Source organism: Triplophysa rosa, linkage group LG25, assembly GCF_024868665.1.
Source record: "Triplophysa rosa linkage group LG25, Trosa_1v2, whole genome shotgun sequence".
NCBI classification, from domain to species: Eukaryota; Metazoa; Chordata; class Actinopteri; order Cypriniformes; family Nemacheilidae; genus Triplophysa; species Triplophysa rosa.
Window position 1 is genome coordinate 9,622,820 of NC_079914.1, and position 21,207 is coordinate 9,644,026.

A 21,207-nucleotide genomic window follows, 5' to 3' on the forward strand; every position below is an offset into this window, starting at 1 on the left:
TTTTTTCTGCAACTCATGGTTTTCTAATCTCATGGTGGTTCTAAGCACAGTGCCAGCAATCCAAACTTTTGACACTTCCATTAGACAAACAAATGGATACATACAGATAAGTCAACACCATCCCCTGTTGTATCTCTTGTTTGTCAGATATGCTTTCAGTATAGTATAGTATACAGTATAATGAGCCGTATAAGCTCAACGTTTTCTGTAGCCTCAAGTCATACTAATGAGAGCCAATCTCTGAAGGGTGATGCTGTGGCTGTCCATGTGTTTTTCTTTCTATTTGTTTCCCTCCTGAGTATTAAATGAGGTTTCGGTTAGTTTAAAATGCGATGGAGTCAATGTGTGCTCATGCATTGTGTGCTATTGTACGTAAAAAGGATTAAAATCATTAGACTTTACAGATATATTATGCAGCATTGTTTTCTTGTCCACAAGGTTTTCGTAATATGGTCATTTTGTGTGTATATGGATATGTTGCTGATTGGGCATTTATATTGACCAATCAGATTTTAGGGTTAGAGTTTGAAGTTTTGGCTGGGGTGGACGATGCTGTATGAATGAAAAATCACAAATTAAATCTTAATTTTAAATCCAACTATAAAATGTCAAACTGTGCACAGATTTGCAAAGGCATCATGTTTAAAATCAAAAGCCATTTGAAATTCACAAACATGTAATATTATATTTTACATCATTTTCATGATCTATGTCATCCACTTTTATTTTATAGCTCTGTATTGTTCAGTTCAATCTACACTTATTTGTAAAGCGCTTTTCACAATCTTTACTGTTTTGTTAGTCAGTCACTTTACAGAACTGTCTATCAGCTTTACAGAAAGTGCATTTTTTACATACAAAATTTTTGAGTTTTAGAGGTTCTTGTTAAGCAGAACTTTCAAATTTTGATTACTGTTAACTTCAAGTTCTTACCAAATCTTAGCAAGTGCGACTTAAATATTTAATTTATCCTTTTTATGAAATTAAGTAGACAGAACTTAAACAAGTAAGTACATCTAAATTGCATTTTAAGTTAACTAAACTAAATTTGCTCTTAATATGCATAAATCAAATACATTGACTTATGCAACCCAAAATGAGCAAGAAGAGACTGATCTCAAAATTGGCATTAGCACAGTCACTGCTCACTGGTAACATAACACGTTACAGGTCAAATTTAGCTTCGCAGAGCCTAAGCACATGCACCACTCTTCTAAACATAGGTAACCACAAAACTGAAAAATATGTCAAACTCTTCTAAATATCTAAGAGAATACACTGAACACTAACAAGTCTTTAACTTTACTAAAAACATAAAATAATCATATGTTTTTTTAATTTACTCTCCTAATGCAGTCTGACGCAAAGCATGCTGGGAATTGGAAATCCTTCTTGACCAATTGTGTTGAATTAACGTGTTTAAATTAAGTAAATTGAGCAAGGAGCAAATCGATTTTTTAAGTTTTAGCCAAAACTTCAAGTTAATCAAAAATAATCATTATACTTCACTCAAAAGTAAAAAAGTGTTTCAGGAACTTAAAATATTTAAGTAAGTAGAACTTTTTTCAACACTGTAAAAATCTTCTGTGTTTCCTGAGTTTTTTCCCTGTAAAATTACATGGTTTCTTTGTTTTTCTTGTAAATTTGTAGGTTTTTTTGTAATTTGACGTTTTTTGACCGTATTTCAAAAATAGACTGTAATAAAATCTAGTTTTTAAACAGGCATTTTCTGGCAGCTGGGGTGAAGACATTTTTTGACCGTATTTAAAAAATATGTGAAAAATCTGTAAATAAGAGATTTTTTTGTGTTGGTACATTGATTTACATAAACATAATGGTTTTTGTGAATTTTTTTGTAAAGTTCAAAAACCCGGTATCTAGGAATTTTTACAGTTTATATGTAAATACAAAAATCGTTTTTTATGTTGACAAATATTTTGGGGACAAAATAAAGCGGAATTTAAGAAAAAAATAAAACGGATTTCCTAGGGCCCTATATACAGGTATTGCAAATCCGCATGGTGACATGTCTCTCTATTATCTTTCTTTCACATCATCCCCATTGAATAAGGATCAACATCCGGTTTCCACAGATAAATAAATCTCAAAGCCAGACATCAATTGACAGGCAAAATCTCTGCCTGGTTGTTCATCTTGAATTCAAATGAGCGACACATAATGGCACAGGGAGCTGAATGAATACGATGTGTCTATGATATCTTTTGTGCCCTCACGCGGATGATTGATAGCCACTATCACAAGAGTAACGTCGCTCTCTCATTCTTCCTGGTAACCCGGGTTGTTATTGATTTAGAATCATAATGACTGTACAGTCATCTTTAATATATTAGCTTGCCTGATATGAATATTTGATGTTCCTACAGGGACATTTCAGCACCTAAGGTGAACAACAGGATGGAACATAAACAGGTGCTGATAAGACTTTAAAGTAGACAATCTCTCGATCTTGAGATTGAATAACAAAACAAAGTCGAGCAAAGTTATGCATCATTCTTTATTGACTAGTTGGAAAAGATAACATGAAAATAAATGTTTAGATTGGTTGGTCCCTCAAGGCTCGATAGATAGATCTAGAACAAAGAGATCCAGGTGTATAAACAAAACAAACTTTCAGAAAACGGTTCTTGCTCTTTACGTTTAAAGTCCCAGTGAAATTAAATATTACAATTCTTATTTTTTCATGAAATATTGCAGTGTTTATAGTAAATAGTTCATCAATGTGGGTCATTTTCTTTTTAAAATTCATGTACCCTCATACTCTTCAGTTAAAATCTGAAAATGCACTTCCGCCCTGAAATGACATAAATTAGACGGCTTGCGTAGAGCATCCGTTAACTCCTTCCCTTCAACTGTCAGTCTGTTGCTAGTTGCATTTCAAGATGCAACAGCTGTTTTTATACATCCAATCAATTCGCAGTAAAAAACGCAAGCCACGCCCACTAATTTTCTCCTTTGAAATTCCTTTCACTTGGAAATACGTCAGAATGTGGAAGTAAAAACGATCGCAACTTCTGGTTCACGGGGACTTTAAATGTTTAAGTAATTTTAAAGATCAAGCTTTTTTTTCTTAATGTAATATACCTTGCACATAAATATAGTTTCTCTATCATCGAAATATACCCAGCTGTAGAAATATGCCAAAATCGCATCCACCAGCAAAGCTAAAATAACAGACTTCATAAAATAATTTACAATATTCAAGTCTATTTCTTTCAATTATCAGACTCACATATGGCCGCATCTTATTTGGTGCTGGATTTCGGATCTGCTAAATGATGTCATCACATGCAAATCTAAACACTATAATTCATCAATGGACAGACCATGAGACCATTCTAGTTCCTGTAATAGGACATGATTTGTGCTTATATACAACTCAGCTTTATACTTTGTACATGTTTGGTCAGCCCTAACCGACTACAAGTCATCAAAACCGCAAACAAAAGAGAAGATTTGGACAGTGTTCATATTTCCATGTGCACGCTGCAATAAAAGCCTTTTGTTTGTTATCTGTTTTTTAATAACCAAGGGTAGGTAATTCGGACTATTCAATTGTGTCCAGGCGATAAGAAATAAAAGCTCTGCAGAGATCCCGCTCCATCAAACCTTTCTTAATGTTTAAGCACACAGGAAGGCACCGTACTCATGTGAGTTGGTCAACATGTTTCATTTAGCCAGATTCAATCAACAATATAATCTCTCTCTCTCTCTCTCTCTCTCTCTCTCTCTCTCCATTGTTAATTATTTCCCGCACATCAGTCATTGTTCGTCTAGATAATAAAGGTCTTTTATTTTTATTATCTTCTATTTCTGGATAGGGCACTTTAGCTGCAGCCTAAGCCGTACAATTGTTTTTTGCTTTTCCCAAAATGCATCTCGTCCTTGTAGCTTTTAGCATGCCACTCAAATGCTCAAACAATTGCCCTAAAAGGACAACTGCTCTTAAAATGACATTGTGGGTCTTGTAGACAAAGGTTTGCTTGGTTACATCAAGAGGCTTCCGGCAATGTCGCCAAAGCAACATGAATGGCCATCACAATAGTGAATCTGAATACTGTGAATTTAAACTAAGAGCAGTGAGTGACTATTTACTTTCTACACAATTTTATAGATTAAGTTTTTCATTCTTTAAGCATCCAGTTTATTGGATATTTCGTATTGAGCTGAATGTTATTAGGTATGATGCTGGGCAGTTTGAGTCATTCTGAATGACTCGTTGTCCATTTTTCCCCCAACGTCTCTAGGGATATTCTCTTTTTAGTAATCCTGACATGAAACTAATGCTAATGAAGAGTTCAATACATGCAAGAAAAGGCATGCCTTCCTCACACATTCATAAAAATGTCTCTAAAGGCCTGATTCAAACCCCTAGAGTGCCATTTCGCTATCTGTTTACATAAACAGTGGTACTGCGACTCTTTTTCCCATTTGTTTGATCTCAGTATGTCCTGATACAATTCGACACTGTATATTTAACTTCTCATTCTCACACGTGTGATTAACAATACACAACAAGTGATACAATTAAAGATACAATAATATTAATAATATGGTTTTAAAATTACAGTATCACACAAAGAGGCAGTTTGAGCCAATTCGATAATAAAATAAAGCTTCATATGACAATGACGATTTGCTGTAGGGAAGAAGCTAATGTGTCCAGCGTTACTTTAACTAATCTGACCTATCTCTCTTTTAGAATACGGCTATATGACATATAGACACATCTGTCCACATTTTTACGATATACTGCATAACAAAATCTGACAACATGATAAAAACCTGATTCGCAATAATAAATAGTGTTTCGGTTTACCACATCTCAAAAAGCAAAAGAAAACTAACTAAATTGAGAACCATTGTTTTAAAATACTATTAGAAAATAATATCAATAATTATAATTGGGTTGTGACCAGACATCCACATAGGCAGCATCGCAACAAAATGAAAGGCATGCACTTAGAAATATAATCTTAAATCTAATAGCACCCAATTTCACAGTGGTTTACCTAGTGCAGAGAAAATATTCGCTTTCGAAGTCAACACGTAGCTAAATGGACAGCTTTAATAACAAAGACTATAACATTTCAGTTGTTGTTTTAGACGTGGTATGTTGATCAACGTGAGGTAATAGCTTTAATCTCCATTTTTTTAATCTGGGCATGGAAGAAACGTCTCTACACCACTGATCTTGGACACGATGATGATTTCAACAGCATGTGGATGGCCAAAGCAAACCGGTTCCAGATCCGAAACGTCTAGCAAAACTTGTGTCTGTATGAAGCGATGAATGGAGCCACATGCTACACCGGACTATGATCGGGCGATGTGTAGGTTACAGTCACCGTACTACACTCGGGCTGTTCCCGGGTTCTGCGGAGATCCGAGTACAGCCGCTCTTCGAGGGTAGCTGCTAGTTTGTCGCTTAGCTCGTCTGTGATTGTCTGTGGGCCGTAGCTTGTTTTGGCAAGCTGCGTACTTTCATCAGGTGCCGCCGAAGGTTGCAACGCTTGACTTGAGTTCTCCCTGCCCAACAGGGTCTGCAACGCTTCAAGAACCTCCCTTTCATTATTAGTGCCACTGCTTTCAGTGCTAGATGATATTCTTATCTTATCGTCCTTCTCCATATCTGTTTCCGTTGCATCCTGATCAGTTTTGGGGGTGTCGGGAGTACTGGTCGCTCCTTCGCTGCTCTCTTCGTCAGGGGTACTTACGATTCGCGGGAGGGGGCTGTGGTAGCTAGTCTCTAGGGGATAGTTGACTGTTTCACCACGACGGAGCGGAGCGTGGTATCGGTCGAAAGACGTTTGGAAGCGCTGCCCGGGGTCACTGTACTGCTTGGAACGTTGCCATTGTTTTCGCAGGTGCACGCGGGAACGGTGCTTAGAGCGTAACGGAGAATCCTGCTGATCGAACTGCGGATCGTGCCGCAGGTACTCGTGAAAAAGCGCTTCCGTTTTTTCGTCGATGCTGTAGTCGCGTCTAGAAAGTACGGGAGGTTGAGGTTGGGCGTCACCTTGAGTAAACATCTGGCCGTAGGGGGACCATATTATCGTGCTCTTGTCTGTTCCCACTCCGTCTATGCCGCCGCTAGCACCCGCAGGTTCCTCCTCCAGTTCCTCATTGAAGATGTCCGTATCAAAGCTCTCGCAAACCGTCCCTTTGCATCCGGAACTGAAAAAGTGCCTGCGCTCCACCGCAGAGCCATCTTTACTACTACTACTCGTGCTTCCAAACAGTCGCAGCTCTTCTGGAGCACGTGACGGGGCTTCTATAGATGCATAACCACTGTCCATCTGCAGAAGCTTGCGGTTTCCCGATTCTCCATCACTTCCCTTTTCTGAATCTAAACTGTCCTGTTTGCGTCTTTTCTCCGCCGCTTCGTCTATAGGCAGGTCTGCATCCACCTCCATCTCATCGCCGATATCTTGAGAAGGGTCTCTAGGAAGCCCACCCGTCTCAGTCCTACCCCCAAGAGAACACACGCTGTCTGCATCGCTCCGGACCGAATCTCTGTCGTTGTTGCTGCTCTGGTCAGAAGAGACATACCGCTCGAGGGAGGCACGAAGAGTCCAGATATCGCGGTACAAGGTTTGAGGTTCTAAGCTCTCTTGGTGACTGGGATCTGTCAGATCCGAGGGCTCGGAGGGGAGGCCGATCACCCCCGGCCCGGTCGCTCGGCTGCAGCTGGGCTCCACCATCACCTCCACCTCTAACCTGGAGAACAGCAAATGTACAAAGTAAAATTCACAGTATTTTGTGAGATCATGTTTATGTGAATGTGTCTATTTTGAATAGATTGGATCGGTTTATTCTGTAAGAACTTTGAGCTCAGATTGAAAGATGTTAAAGGAGACATCTGTTTTTTTAGTGTACAGATGGTTGTGACTCATTGTGGTGGTTAATTTAACAAGACCACAACACAGCGACAAATATCGGTTTTAATAACTACGCAAAAATAAACAAATATATTAATGTTGAAACTATGCATATTGACCTTTACGGATCATTATGCAAAACATATGAGGAAAAGTTTAAACCGTTTGTTAAATATACCTAAAGTTGAACATGATGTTTTAGTAGACATCAACGCATGAAATGCTTAAACAACGTCTTCGATCCCCCAAAGCAAAGCTCTGTTACTAAGGCACAGCCTACTAAAGATGTAACCGATGATGGGGTGATAACTCAATGCTATCAGTGAAATCAATCCAGCATGGAATGGATTTTGCCGTATGAGGCGTGAGGCGGGCAGATGGTTGCTATAGCAAATGCATGAGCGAGGCAATTAAAGATACCTGCCGAGGGAGGGTGGGGGTGTGGAGGGGGGTGACAGGAGATGCGGGCTGGGCCGGGTGGGGCAGTAGGTGACTTCCTTGGTGCGAGCGATGTACTGAATGAGATCAATATGATGGGCGTCGTGCTCCTCCTGGTCCATGCTCTCGCTGGCTGCACGCTGCCTCTGAAACTGTCTCCGTTTGGGAGAGCCTGTGAGGACGACATTTAGATCATCAGTTCATGGGTTTACAAAAGTGTGCGAAGTGGTGAAAAAATGATGAATGCATGGCCACAGCTGATATACAGTCAAAGTACAGTTCAGTGTTCTTACAAAATGTATCTTTCCACATTGAATTTAAAAAGATTTAGCAATCATATAAAAACTTCAAAACTTAGATAAATAATTAATAAAACACTAAAACTAAAAAAATAAATAAATGTCAGTAAATTAAAGCTGCCACACCAAACGTTTTAAAAAGTAACCTGCAATTTTGTTTCAAACAGGGATGGCGATAGAGAGGCAAAAGTTTGATATTCTAACTTTAAAAGAAGAAATAATAACTTTTTAAAAATACATTTACCTTCTAAATCCTTAATTTTTTTTTAATTAGTTTTATTTTCCTATTTATGAAAAGACAAAACAATATGTAAAGACTTAACATTAGTGCTGTCAAATCGATTAATCACGATTAATCGATTTGACAGCACTAATGTTAAGTCTTTTTATTTAAAAATAAATGCTTGTGTTTATAATATATTATGTTTGTGTGGCGAGTATATTTATATGTAGAAATACAAAAACATTCATGTATATATTTAAGCAATATGGGTCATATATAGTTATATTTATACATCTTGTAAATTATATTTAAATATAAATTTATATACATTTATGTATATATTTTACATTGTATATAAAATTTGTTGTATACACATGTGTGCATTTATATATACATATTAATATACACGGCACAAATACATACTGTACATTAATCGCGATTAATCAATGTGACAGCACTATTTGACATACAATAGAAATATTTGGATCCCCCAGTAAAGACCAAAAGATGCAGAACATGGCTTTATTATATTATTGTGAAAAAATCTGAAAATAATAAGCTCTTGGCAGGGTCTCTTCTCCATCTTTTTGAAAAAGAAAATTTGGAAGGTAAGAGCCCTGCGTCAACCGGCCATCTGCTTAAGCGCGAGTTTTGGCAGTCAAATACAGCAGCTTCGTCTTGGCTGAGAGATTATTCTATAGTCTGTTACACACAAACAAAAGCCAAGGTCTGATTCTGAATCTGAATCTCTTCAATGCTACTGTACATGCAGGCAATAAAACTCCAATAAGGTTTTCAATCATTTCCAAGGTCAAACGCAACACTGGAGCTAAATGAAAAGCAAAGAAATGTTCAATATTGCTTTGCATCCCCTAAGGCTATAGAAAACGGATCGCTATATGAATATAATTTATAATAATTATGTGTTTTATTGTCGAAGGTTCATATTACTGCCTGAATTTTTCAGCTCCAGAGCAGTGATATCTCACTTCTTTTAGACCTGACAGACCTGAGAGGACATACATCAAAATATGTTATATATTTTTATATCCATAGAGCTATGTTTGAATTCATTCATGTTTAATTATTCATTTATTTAGTGCTATTAGTGCTATCTTTGATAAGAAGCAATGGCATACTAAATAATATCATTTGCTCAAAAAGCTTATAGCCAATGGCACGAATCATTAAAGGCAATGAGACATTATATCTAACAAAACCATTTAACTAAATCCTCTTTATATTCATTAATGAAGAACAATAGCAATATTCCCACAATGCTCCCGGATGTGTCCACTCACCTCTCATGTCCAGACTTGAAGCTCTTTGGCTGCTGTCAAACTTCCACTTCTTGATCTTAAAATAAGGACTTGCTCCCTCCAGACTGGCGTGTCGCCGGAGCTTGGTGAAGAACTGTTGCATGGGCCCCTGCAGGGTCCCTCCAGAGGATGACAGGACTGTGACCGAGCCTGACGCACCCTCTCTGCCATTACCCATAATGCCAGCGGTCCTTACCACTCCTCCTCTCACTTCCATCTGTTTTTGTTGGCATGATTACATAATATAACTTCAATATTACATGAGATAACAACAAAAATGTAATATTAAAATCAAATCACTTGTTGTAAGAGATTAAGACAGAAACCAATTATTTTGGGAACAGTACACTATATTTATACAGTACATTTTTTGGTTGCTAAGCAATGCAGAAACTTAATGGCACAATAATATATAAAATGTGCAGTGTAGTAGTGCTGTTAAATCATTTCAAAATACATGTTTGTATTAATATAGTATTTGTGTGTGGCATGTATTTACATAAATGCACTCACATACATGTGTATATGAAACAAATATTTACATAAATATATACACATTTATATTTACATATAATTCACATTATGCAGCAATATAATAAATATATATATGTAGAGTTTGGTTCCAAAAAAGAATAGAAAATGTCAAAAATCATGTTTTTTATTGTGTTAGTTGGCTGTATTTTTTTAGTTATTATGGCTTAAATCAAAACAAACCAACTGCAGTTTGATTGATATTAACTGGAAAGCACAAAAAATACATGATTTTTGAACAATTTTAATCTCATTTTGGAACCAAACTCTTCATATATACTGTATATATATATATATATATATATATAAGGTTAATATTAATTAATTATACGTGTATGTTGTTTATGTACATACACCACACACACATATTATAGGAACATATTTATTTTGGAATCACGGTTTTGATCATGATTAATCGATTTCATCACGGTTTTGACAGCACTTGTTAGTCATTTACAATGACATCAAATGCTGTTATGTAGCTGTGACACTAATAAACTTTTTAACTGGTTATTCATTTTTGAAATTTGTGTTTATCATGCAGAGCTGTAAGTGATATGTCAGAAGTGAGTGCTTGTTACTCACCAGACATGGGCTGGAGGGTTCAGGACCAGCTGTTGTGACACTCTGACAGAACGATGTGTCCACAACAGAATTGAGAGCATCGCCGGGAAGGGCAGAACTAGGGCTGAGACTTCGACTGATCAGGGCAGTCTGGGGCAGTGAGCATAATGGTGGCTGTCCATGTGACAAACAAGATAATGAAAACATTTAACTCAAAATCAAGTCATTTCTTCATTTAATCATTTAATTTTTTATATATATATTATAAGGCAGGTAGGTTCATTTCAACACAATATTGTAACTCTCATCATGACCACCCGAGGCATCCAAAACAAACTTTGAAACCACTGACAGCCCTATTTCTTTTCTTTCCCAATGTTATTTATCACACACAGTATGGCCATCCCATAGACAACATAAATAAGCAGCCTATAGAGGATGTGACACAGTCTTAATTTATAATTTATCAGCCCACGTGGGTTTGTACAGAGCATTATACCAAACAAACACCACGAACTACATTAAATGCAAAACAATAGATTTATCTTGAATGGTCAGCAGGTGGCGCTAGACGTAACAACGTCAAATCGATGTTGACATTTATCTGCTAAATTACTTTGGCATGTACAGAACACTATTACAGTAAATAATAATAATGCTGTCCTTTATCATATTTTGAGTGACGACAGTAATAATGCTAACGTTTGCCAGAAGCTCAATCGTGGCTAATACTTGATTAGCCAAATTAGCGAACACTATAGCTATTGCATTTTGCTTCACATTTCATTATTGAAATTATTTTTTTGAGTCAAGTCGAGTGTTGTCACTCCATTACGGAAGCCCAGAATCACAATTTCTATGTGAATTGTGGGATTGAAAGTCATGGCATGAAGAAATCATCCCAATGCTAAAGCGGCCAGGAGTTGTGGGCATTGGGCAGTAAAAACGTACTCCTGTATGTTTGAAGCCATTTGAAATAACAATGGTTATGTAAAATACTACTATTTTAAATGTTTTTGAAATGCAAAAGTTCTATTAAATTATTGAAATATTTACTTCGCCAGGGGGAGTAGGGCCATACTTCAAGTAAATGATGTTGGTCAAAAGGGCTCAGCTGACAAAAAAAGTCTGAAAACCCCTGATCTAGATACATCAAATCCATAAACGTCTCCAAATGGATCACATAATTTCAATCTGACGCCATCAATCATGACCTCAATGCTTTTAAGTGACCTAGAAAAAACCCCATCACATGCTGTCTATGTTATGACTGACGTCAGTATTCCAGCTTCTGTAACTAGAGCAATGCGACTGTCACCTGAAAAATTGAGAGGCTGGATTTAGCGATGGGCCGCGTTGTCATGGCAATGCTGTTCTCGGATGACTCACACTCATGGATGGTGAGTATCTGCAGGGTGGGGGGAGGAAGGTGGAGGTGGGTGAGGCGCGCGTTCTTTAAATGATGAAAGTCGCCCTCCGTGAGCGTGTACCTGAGGTCAGAGAGAGCGGAGGGATGTTACAAACAGGAACAGCACGACATTTTCCAAAACTGAGGTACCGAGCACATTCTACTGTATATAAAGTCCATAGAAAAAAGGTACAAAATGAAATAAATCAAATAAATGTATACATAAGTCCAACTTTAAAAGAAATATTTATTTTAAAATGCTACATACATTTGACAATATATCACATTTTATACTTCATTTAAAATTATATTATTTACTAATACAATACATTTTTCTAGTTCTTTAAAGATTTATAAATTGAGAGTATTCATATATATTCTTAACACGTCAGGATTATAAGTCAACTATCAGTCAGTAAAAAGACTGTATTGTTCAAATGTATTTATTATATATTTTTTTCTTTGTTTAGTTCAAAATATTAATAATATGATTTTAAAATTACTGTAAAAATATTTGTAATTGTCACCTCAGTTTTTACATTTGCAATGATACACACATCAAAATATTCCCATAAACATTCATATAATTTGACCTAAAACCTCTATGTTGAAAAAATGTTATTAGTCAGCATCTGTAAATGGAAACTGTACATGTAAATTGCATATATAAATGAATAATAAGCGCTGCAGTCTGCAGCGGCAGTAACCGCTGTGAATAGGAGCTCTGTGTGTTTGGAGTGGGTGGTATGAGAGCGTTGGCGTCTGACCTTCGACCTTTCTCCTGTGTCTTCTTGCTGTGGTCGAAGAGTGCCGCTTCATTGAAGGAGACCCGGCGGCCCATGGTGCCCGTGGAGAGGAAACGCTCAGTCTCCATGTCGTGGGAGCTGGCTGCCGACAGGCAGTCTGACTCATCGACGCGAATTGTAATCTCTGTGTGGAGCGAGACAGATTACACCAGTGGATTTGTGTTTGAATGTGTGTGTGTTTTGCATACTGCCTTCAGTTGCTTAAGTATGAATTAAAAAAGTAACATTTACATTTAAAGCCATTGCTTGCTATGTAAAGTCTTAGATGTGTGGATTCCATTATAATATACATTTGTTTGCAATGGCAGGGTGATGGTGAAGTTCTTACCATGCACTGGCTGGGCCTCTTCGATTTAAGTGGTATTACTTTTCTCAGCATCATCACTAGCCCTGAGGCAAAGAATGAACCTTCAATGCAAACATGTAATCAGTCAAATTTACATTTAAGTCAATCTCTCTCATCGCATTCATCACATACTGTAGCTGGGTCATTCTCAAATATTCCCCAATGAGACACAAGTCCCTAGATATTTAGTCATATAAAACGATAAAAGCTTCTATAAAACATGCAAAAAAAAACATGTCTGGACAATTTAACACATTTAAGATCTTTTGTTTAATAACAATGTTTTTTTTTTCGGCAAAAAAAACTTTTATTTTGAAAAGACAAATATTTTAGAAAAGTACTTCCAAGGTAAAGGCTCACCCCACATTAATGGGTTTTATTATCTTTATTGTTTTTGTTCAGTTAATTTGTGAGTGAATCGTGGTGTATTTGCTTTTGCATTGTTTATTCAAATTATGCAAGTGTTTTTATTATTATATTATGTTTTAATTATTAATAAATATAATTAATAAATATGATTAATTTAGTTCAATCATCATCAGCTTTTAAGGGAGAAGTTTTTTTGTTATTAGACTTTTATTCGAATTTTGTGTCTTTAAGCTCCAATTTGTTACCTTTGAGGCCATCTATACAGTAACACGCTACTACACATTGACAAAATTCACTTTCAGCACATAAGTTCCTCAGGCTCTTTTCTGTATAAACAGAGCAAAAACACTCTTGACTCGTCCTGCACTGCACATATTTTCCTTTCTAAAGCGTAAGTATGTCCTTCCCCTTTCAACACCTGAAACCAACTTGACTATTTTAAAAAGCAAAAAATCCCCCTGACTGCACTTGAGTTATTGGGGTCCTCAACATTTACTAAATCCGTTTTTCTGAGATTATTTTGGGAATGATACAATTGTAACCCAGTGCCGACGTCTAACTAAATGACACGGAATGGGCACAATCATGACAGTGGGTTTATTGCAACAAAATGTAGTTTCATTTGCCGTGAGGCATCGGATGGTAATGAGAAACTGGAAATGTGCTGTAACCACAGTGAATGTGTGTGTTTTAGTGGGTGTCGGCTAGAGTGCACTCCACCGCACCAGGTGTGATTTATAACGGCTGATGGCTGGTATGAGATCTCATTATGCTTGTCATTTGTGTGAGCCTGCACTCCGGAGAGCAGGCAGACTCCACACCTCTCACCCGTCGCTGAGAAATATGGCCAAGCTGACAAATGTGCATTTTTGGGGTCTGAAAGCCTGTAGCTTTACGGGAACATCAGTTAATTCCAGTTGAATCTCTGTGTTACTGCTTTATGCTTCTGTAAATGAGTCAGTGATACAATATGCATCATCTGCCAAAATCGGATGTTGATGTGCCAACGTATGAAACGCATTGGCTGTGCTATTTTTTGTATGCCATGTAATATATTACTACTACATGCCAGGTGTCACTAAAATGGTTGTAAAAATATATATTTCTGTGAAATCCTTAGGTTCACCAAAAAATGCTAGCCATTCTAGCCATTTAGAAAACTGGTAGCTTTCAGCCAATGGCAAAAGTGTGGGGCGGAGTTTCCTATTTGAAGAGCAAGTTAAATGTATAACGTTTGATTGTTACTCATTTCTTTTAGGGCCAATAAGGATGTTTACACTGTAACAAGTGAGCATATGTGTGGGTTGAAAGGCGTTCATCTCACCATGCATGGCGTCTGTCCCCTTCACAACAGCGGCGACAGACGATCAGAAGAACAGAGAGCAGGACCAGCGTCCCCCCGACAAAGATGGACAAGAGGACCAGCAGGAGAACATAGCCATTCTGTGTCCCTGATGACGGGGGGCCATCCTGGACAAACACCAGAGAAAGGACAGTCAGTCTGGAAGTTCGAGACTCAATTTAATAGTTACAATGGATTATTAAGAGGAAATTCCGTTTCTGAGTAAAATCTCATGACTTTAATTTACGTTAAACCAATTCTGTAACCCGTTGAAACTGCAGAACTTGCAGAAACAGAAGCTGTGTTAAAAATTCACTTCTTGCTTAGGCAATTGGATTTTTCTATTTTTTGTTTCTATTAAAAACACACACAGCACACTAAACTATATAACATATAAACTGAAATAAAAAAATTAACTAATAAATTAAGAAAAATAAATTCAGTAAAAATAAATTAGCTGCTTCTAAAAATAACATACTGTATAATTTAATAAACTAATATCAAAATAAACTAAGAAACTAAAAAACGAAATGTCGTAGAAAATAAATTGACTACTTAAAAAAAAATACTTTTAAAATGCTGGGTTGTTTCAACCCATGTTTAAGTAAAATATGGACAAACCCTATCAAGAGGTTGCCCTATTTGAACCAAACATTGGTTGAAATAACCCAGCGTTGGTTATTTTAAACCCAGGGGTTGGGTTTGTCCATATTTTAACCCAGATTATATTTGTGTAGAGTATACTTACATAACCCTGAATCGGTTTTAAAGGGATAGTTCACCCAAAAATGAAAATGTTGTCATCGTTTACTCACCCTCAGATTGTTCCAAACCTGTATACTGTAAATGTATTTGTTCTGCTAAACGCAAAGAGAGATATTTGGAAGAATGCCAGTAACCAAACAGATCTCATCCCCCATTTACTGCCATTGTGGGGAAAATAAATACTATTGAAGTCAATGGCGGATGAGATCTGTTTGGTGACATTATTCCAAATATCTCTCTTTGTGTTCATCAGAACAAAAACAATGTATACAGGTTTGGCATAATCTGAGGGTGAGTAAATGATGACAGAATTTTTATTTTTGGGTGAACTATCCCTTTAACATGAAAGCTCTTTGTTGAAAATTTGCCCTAGGCTATAGCTATAATACATAAAGCTCAGTTTCTCTTGATCCTGGTGGGCCGCTGACAAGGGTACACAGTAAAATTGCCAGTGTTAAAAAGGTCAAATTTACACTCACGGTGTATATATAATCCACACTCTCAAAGTGTGGATTATATAAACACTGTGAGAGTTTATTTGACCCTTTTTAACACTGGCGATTTTGCTGTGTAGGAACCATTGCTAGGGGGGTTTGTTTCTAAATTAAGATTTCAAGTCCTCACTCTCCCAAAGGCTACGAGATGAGGCTAAAAATATTTAAGAGGTGGAGATCTACACCGCAGAGACAAGTGTAGATAACACAGATGGTTTCTTTCTCAAAGACATCAAAGCACAAAAGTGTACAGCACGTCTCACCTCACCACCTGCTTAATTGTCGTCTTCAGAGGTACATGAACAAGAGCCCGTGGGCTATATTACCCAGAATTATATATTTATAATTACCCAGAAGCCATTGTTACCTTGAAGAGCGGAGACTGCCATGAAAGCAACAGCTAATTCAGATCAGAACTATTATGTTCTAAATTGGACAGGTAGGAAGACGGATAACTCTGCACTAGTTTTGTGCAGTGCGAATCTATTAATCCCAGCAGGTTGTTAATCATCGGAACAGCCCACCATTAACCCAGCTCAACATGAGCAAAAGATGTAGGAGGAGAACCGGAGAACTCTGAAAGGAAAGTAGCACCTTGAGTATTTAAAAAAACTAAACTAAAAGAATATGGACAAACCAGATTTATGCGAACCGTAAGTTTTACCTCTCTATCGCCATCTCTGTTTGAAATCTAAACGGTGGGTTACTTGACATCAATCTGAATCCAACGAAATAGTACCCGACAGCTCAACTTCTAAATTATTATTATAAGTTTACCGTTGCAAATGTGAGTAAATTAAGGGACAGTTTGGGATTAAACACTGATCCTAAAATTTAAAAGACATCTATCTGTAATAAACACTCAATATGTAGCCTTTTTTTATTTTATTTTAAATCTAAAAAAACGATATTGCCTTATTATATTGTTTTCTTCTCATTAATGTAATATATTGTTAAATGTATTATTATTTATGAGTTTATTTTTACAAATATTTGACTTTTATTTATATGAATCACATTTTTATTTAGTAAATATAATTTTACTCACATTTTATCACATTTTGTACTTTTACTTACATATTTCAGCCTTATTTACAATTTATTTAGGCATATTTTTTACTTTTTCTTAAATTATTCCCTTGCAGCCCCATGGTGGTCCTCACGCCCCGGTTTGCTTACTGGTGTCTTAAAAACAAAATGCTGATCTGGTGAACCTTGATATAAAGTAAAAATGTTTTAACATCCAAAAAACGTGAAGAACTTGTATAATGTAGCACCAAGAAGTTTTAAGAACCATAGACCTCTTCGTAATATGTAAACAACGCTGGCCAAACGCTTGTCCAGAATTATGTAAGATTAAAAAAACAGAGGCGCTGCTGGACCAGTGTTTACATTTGCGAAGTGTTCGATAGTCAAAATGATTCTTGAAAAGTAGGATCATCTCAAATCTACACAAAGCCAAAGAATTTTATTTTTAGTGGCGAGGAGATCACCGCTAAAGCCATTTGAGCTGTCTGGTTATGTCACATCAACATCGGAGAGAAGGTCCAAAATACTTTGCTGTTCTGCAAAGCACATCCCTTAATCAAATGATGCTGCTTATTCCGGTAATTGAAGTTCCTGACAGTAATTCTGGGTTCTGATGCGCTATCGTCTGAGTGCGATAGATTCGGTCTGACTCAAAGTTCTCTAATTTGCTTAGACACTGTGATGGCTCCAATTACGAGGGGCACAGGACAGGATATTTTCTATTTGCAAGTCTGGAGATGTTGCTGTAAAGAGGGAGAACGGGGGTAATGAAAGCGAGCGGAACAGGAAGGAGAGGCACGAACAACTTACTGTGGAGTGATCTGTAAGGTTTTTCCATAGGGCAGAGTCATTGCTCATGGTCCAAGCCAGAGAGAGTGTCCCCCCTGAGGAAGACAGGACAGGAAGTCAGGCGGCGGCTTTGAAGCTGGTTATGGCACTAAAGAAGGATTTGATTTCCATTTCTCCTTTGGAAAGTGAAATGAACTCATCTCTGAACCATCAGCTTTTCTCAGCAAATACCAGAAGTGTTCTGCTGTCGAACAAAAATACAGAACACAATTTCTGCATGTAAACATATTAGAGGAACAAATGAAATTAAATCTGTTTTTCTTGTGTTGTGCCCACAATAAACGAGGACTAGATTTCACACTAAGATCAACACCATAATAGTATCACAAAATTCCTTCATAAGACTCTTTAATGAACAAAGTTAAGTTGTTGTTCATTTGTTTATTGACCAAAAAACGGATTATTCAAAGAGGTTTTGTGAAACAAACAATACAATCTCATGGGAATTTGTAAGTATTTTACAAATTCGTATGATCTTATTTCTATGTTTTAGTGTGATTTGCTTTCGCACCAGTGACATTATACTGTAAAAAAAAAATTCACATAAAATTTGAATAAATGTAATTTTACTGTTTTTAACAGGTTTTGCAATTTTTTTAAATACGGGAAAAAACATCAAATTACAGAAAAATAATGCACATTTTCACATTTCACTCAATTGGCCTCCTTGTAAAATAGTTACGAATTCCTGTGAGATAAAGTTGAGAACAAATCAATCTATTTACTATAAAAAAATATTTCATTACAGTGCATGAATGGTTAGTATTCTAACCCCCACAAAACTTTCACATGACTTTGGAAGACGAATGAAACTTTAAGGTGCTTTAAAAGATTGACAACGTCAGTCCCCATTTCATAATGGGCTCTATGCACGGTATGCTCAGAACCCTCGATTACTTGTGCTGTGCCAATACAGGAGCAACCGCCAAAACGGCAAATTTTGTTGATGCTTGTTTGCTTTATATATATATGTGTATTTATGTTTACTTAATGTTATTATGACATCTAAACTTATGAAATATCATTTAAAAAGCACTTCTATATACCACTGCTGTGTGCTGCTGTGTGCAGCCTTTGCTAAATTGAACTATTTTCTCAGTTTCCCATTTCTCTCTGCTTTAAATCTCCCCAACTACAAACTGAAGAGGGTTCTTGTGTTAAACATGGAAGTAACGCGTGAATAGAGCCCATTGCATGGAAAACAGTACAATTAAAAAAAGCCTTCTACGTTCAAAGATCACACGTGTGTATGGAACAACATGAAGCTGAACAAAACATATTTCTTTTCTCATTTTTGGATAAACCGTTCCATTAATTGAATTAAATTCATGCAATCCTACAGTGCTTCCAAGACGCAACAGTAAAAGAAAAGCAATTTGCATAACACCGGATCCCTTTTCCACCCATAACCACCCTTTCGTTTGCTCTTCACTCTTTCTCTTTCCATTATCTCGAGATGTTTCTGGCTCTCCGGCGACTCAGGCCTGAAAGCATATGTTTCTCTCTTCTCGGATAATACCATTACCGCTGCAGGTTTCCTTGCAAACCATAAAAACCTCTCTTACTTGCACACTCACCTCCAAAGCAGCTTTCCACAAACAGAATGCTGTTTGTGTTTGTCCTCGCTTCTTTACTGTTGCGATGCTGCCTCTTTTCGCATCTCTAAAGGCAGTGTGTGTGTGTGTGTGTGTGTGTGTGTGAGAGAGAGAGAGAGCGGTGTGTTCAACAGTGTCTGACTGCAAAGCTTTCAGCTCTTACTGCATGCTCGCCTAGCTTCTGCCCACCTACCTGTTTTTAGGATTTTATTTCTTGTCCCCTCTCTCTTTGAATCTTTAGCGTTAAGCATCTCAAAGATAATTGAAGCTACAGTATTTTTTATTTTATTTTTTGCATCTGGAAGCATAATGCTGCCACATCTTTACAAGGATCTTGTTACGGAAAACAAACCAAAAGAGACTCAACTGGATTATTCCTTCAAATGTGATGACATTCACAGATTTCTACTTTTTTTGTCACTGACAGTAAATGGTGGGCTGCCCGCTTTCTTGCTTTACTGCAAACATAATATTTAGTGTTTACATAACAATATATATATATATATATATATACACTGTATATATAACATTATGTTTGATACATTGTGAAAAGTTTTACTTTTTACAGTAATTATACTTGAACTGACAAGAATGCATTGCAGAATCATTATTTGGTATGCCATTGCTAATACAGTCAGGTTAGTTTTGTCATATTAAATATTGACAAAACGTGCAATATAGTCGTCTTCTATCAAGATGCCAACATGGACTTCTCAAAAGAAAGTTTTAACCAACATATATCATCACGCTAATTCCTCACTTTTGTATTTACAATAAAATAATATAAAACGGTCTTAAACTACAGTGGAGGATTATTGTAATGACCAGAGATGTTATGCAACATATGCTCCTCTGCGTATAGGTTTACAATATTCAAGATTTAGGCTACTCCTAAGAAATATTTCTGATAGATTAGACGCTTGTATTTTTCGATATTATGAAACTGATGAAACGCATTAATAATGCAGCCCGGTGCGCATTCATAGACAGGCGATATGAAGCAAAATGAATGGATTTAATTTGCATCCCGAAACCAGTAATGCTCGGGTTGTCCTTTCTATCGTTTTAAAACATGATATAGGCTAAGCAAAGTGTGCTTGAAGATGCTCGCCGCATTTCCCTTTTGCAATAAGACACGATTTCATTTTGAGACACCAGCTCTGAACAAGACACAATGCACGAGGTAAAACAAAGGCAATGCCAACTCACCTAACTGTAATACGTGTGGTCCATGAGACAACAATCTCTCCAACGATTCCCCGATCTTCTCTTTAATTTGGGCATTTAAAGCTTTTTGTATTTATGAATGAAGTTAAACACACCCACTCTCCCATCACCCAGTGAGAAGAACATGTCGTGACGTCAATGTGAGGTATAGCGTTACTTATCACAAGTGTCTATCACGCCCTCGTCCTCTGATTATGTTATGGAAATGAGGTAATCCCCCATTTGAGTCAGAGAAAAATCCGCCAAGGAACGGGCATCCCCATGCGGTCTGAACTGAATGGGCGCATGTAATAGCTAAGATGGAGTTCGGTTAAACGTGAAAAAATGAGATCGATCATATCGAATTGAAAGCACTGCACGTCATGGCTTTCATTTCACATGTGCATTGAAGAGAAATTTAATGTGGATTACGTAACTGGAGTCGGAGTCTCACGGTTGTTACGTGACAAGTAACACATATTTATCTGAAATCTTTTCCATTATTATTCCATATAGACGTATTAGGTCGTCTTGAGCCAGAGGTCATGAAATGATCAATTTAAAGAATTGAATTTCAAATTATATTCATTTAGCGCCCTCTCTTGGTTGTGTCACACACAGCATCTTTGTCTACACAACATTAGGGTCAAAAACGTGTAGGATTCTGTTAAAGATTCTGGAAGTTAAAATAAATAAATAGACGCAATAAAATCAAATCTTTAAAG

The 21,207-nt window shown here is 36.8% G+C and overlaps 1 protein-coding gene across 2 annotated transcripts; it reads right to left on the bottom strand.

Annotated features, from left to right (window-relative positions):
• Positions 1–2,500: 2,500 nt before the first annotated feature.
• cbarpb (CACN subunit beta associated regulatory protein b) lies at positions 2,501–20,740 on the bottom strand. 2 transcript variants are annotated; one of them, XM_057325222.1, is made up of 10 exons: positions 20,486–20,740; positions 17,643–17,865; positions 14,527–14,672; positions 12,816–12,877; positions 12,449–12,611; positions 11,592–11,763; positions 10,295–10,447; positions 9,161–9,395; positions 7,320–7,509; positions 2,501–6,738 (listed from the first exon to the last, which is right to left on the bottom strand). In XM_057325222.1, the coding sequence occupies exons 5-10, from the start codon at positions 12,553–12,555 to the stop codon at positions 5,325–5,327; spliced, it is 2,271 nt and encodes a 756-aa protein (XP_057181205.1). In that variant the 5' UTR covers positions 12,556–12,611; positions 12,816–12,877; positions 14,527–14,672; positions 17,643–17,865; positions 20,486–20,740; the 3' UTR covers positions 2,501–5,324. The 2 variants fall into 2 exon arrangements, with proteins under 2 accessions (XP_057181205.1, XP_057181204.1); XM_057325221.1 differs by having other exon boundaries at positions 12,816–12,895.
• Between the last annotated feature and the right edge of the window lie 467 nt (positions 20,741–21,207).